This window comes from Eurypyga helias, unplaced genomic scaffold (genome assembly GCF_000690775.1).
Source record: "Eurypyga helias isolate BGI_N326 unplaced genomic scaffold, ASM69077v1 scaffold26445, whole genome shotgun sequence".
NCBI classification, from domain to species: Eukaryota; Metazoa; Chordata; class Aves; order Eurypygiformes; family Eurypygidae; genus Eurypyga; species Eurypyga helias.
Genome location: NW_010251537.1, coordinates 1 through 1,671, shown reverse-complemented (window position 1 = coordinate 1,671; position 1,671 = coordinate 1). Strand labels below are relative to the sequence as shown.

General features: G+C 61.2%; 1 protein-coding gene across 1 annotated transcript in view; it reads left to right on the top strand.

Moving 5' to 3' along the window:
* The window catches only part of SREBF2 (sterol regulatory element binding transcription factor 2), a gene marked incomplete at both ends in the record, with an annotated part of 18,784 nt that extends 17,585 nt beyond the window's left edge, over positions 1-1,199 (top strand). The window contains 2 exons of the mRNA XM_010152057.1: positions 21-143; positions 1,021-1,199. Of these exons, the coding sequence (XP_010150359.1) occupies positions 21-143; positions 1,021-1,199 (302 nt within the window). The remainder of the gene's footprint in view (positions 1-20; positions 144-1,020) is intronic.
* Positions 1,200-1,671: the final 472 nt, after the last annotated feature.

The following is a 1,671-nucleotide window of genomic DNA, read 5'->3' as shown; positions in this document are numbered from 1 at the left end:
CCAGCCTGTGGCAGAAGCAGGCGAACGCCAGCCAGGCCCTGGGTGAGACCTACCATGCCTCGGCCTCCGAGCTGACGGGCTTCCAGCGTGACCTTGGCAGCCTGCGCAAGCTGGCCCACGGCTGCCGACCCGCCTATCGCAAGGTGATAGCTCGCCTCCCCTGCCTGCTCCGTCCCCAGCTTAGCTATAGCCCTTCCTGGGGTGGTGATGGGCAAGCTGCAGCCCCTGGAAACCTGGGGGGCCTGTGCACTGGACACCTGGGGTGGGATGATCTGCCACCAGCAGCCTCCGTACTTTCTGTTGGTGGGGATTAAGGGGCTCCCATGGGGGTCCAGTGTGTGTGGGGAGGGGTCCACCTTAGTTTCTAGCGAGAAAACCATCAGCATGGCTGTGTTGCCAAGCACATACCATGGCATCCTGTCCCTTAACGTGGCTTCAGACTGGGTCAGTCCGTCCAGGGTGTGTGGAAGGAGGCTTCCTTGGCCGTGTGCCGTGTTGGCTCTGCAGGTAGCTGGGGGGTCAGATGCCTGCACCTGCAGAGCACGAGGTGCTTGTTCTGTTTAGTCTGTCTGGTTTTAAACTTCTGTAGAGGAAGTATAGTTCTAGTACTTGGACAAGAGGGTTGTCCTGCTATTGTGCGGACCTGGATTTCCAGGTTCGGTGCTGTTATCGGAGCGCTGCACTAGCAGCCTGGGGCGAACACCAGCTTAGGCTAGAGTGCCAGGGTTTGCTCTCCCATTTTCCACTCTATTCACTGCTCTCATTCCTTCCCCTTTCCAGGCCGCCCACAGTTGCGTGCCAAAAGCTTTCCCTCCCTCCCCCCGAGTTGCTCTGACCTGCAAATTCCCCAGAGACAGGTGGGAAGGTGGGGGAGGAGCGTGGAAGTGGGGCTGTGTTGTTGTTGAGGCATCAGTGCTCCGCTGTTGAAATGCGGTGGCTGAGGGAATGACGCGACTTCAGCTGCAGCATCACCCCGGTGCCGTTCCGCCTCTCACCCCCCCATCCCGCCTTCCCTTCCAGGTCTTCCTCCACGAGGCCACCGTGCGCCTGATGGCGGGTGCCAGCCCTACCCGCACCCACCAGCTGCTGGAGCACAGCTTGAGGCGACGCACGCCCCAGAGCAGCAAGCAAGGTCGGCCCTGGGGCCCGGGTAGCGACCCACTGCCCGTGGGGCTGGGAGGGAGCAGGGCTGAGGCAAGGTTGGGGGGTGGGCAGAGCTGCAACCTGCTGCATCTTCCTCGTGTCTGAGGCTCAGGGTGATGGGCTTCCGTCAGCCTGAGGCTCATGGCGATGCTTCTGCCACGCTCACTGCAAACTGTCTGACGTGAGCGGCCAGCCCTGGGCTGGAGGTGTTGGCCAACAGGCTGGAAAACGTTTGCCTCTCTACAGCCACGTGTACACACGGCTTGGCAGGCTGGAGCTTGGGGTGCTCAGTGCAAAGGCAGAAGTCGGGAATCCTAACGGGAGAGCCGGGAGATGTGGTGCTGGTTACAAAATCCCTTGGAGGTTGGGAAGTGGGCAGATGTGTGTGTACCGGTGCTGGCATGAGCCCCAGCAAGTGAAGTGAAAGGGGCCATCTCTGTAGAAGGATTGCCAGTCCCTGCCTGACTCCAGCTCAGACTGTCCTCTGCTAGGCCAAAGGAGATGCCTGGGGGGCTGCATGGTGCCCCC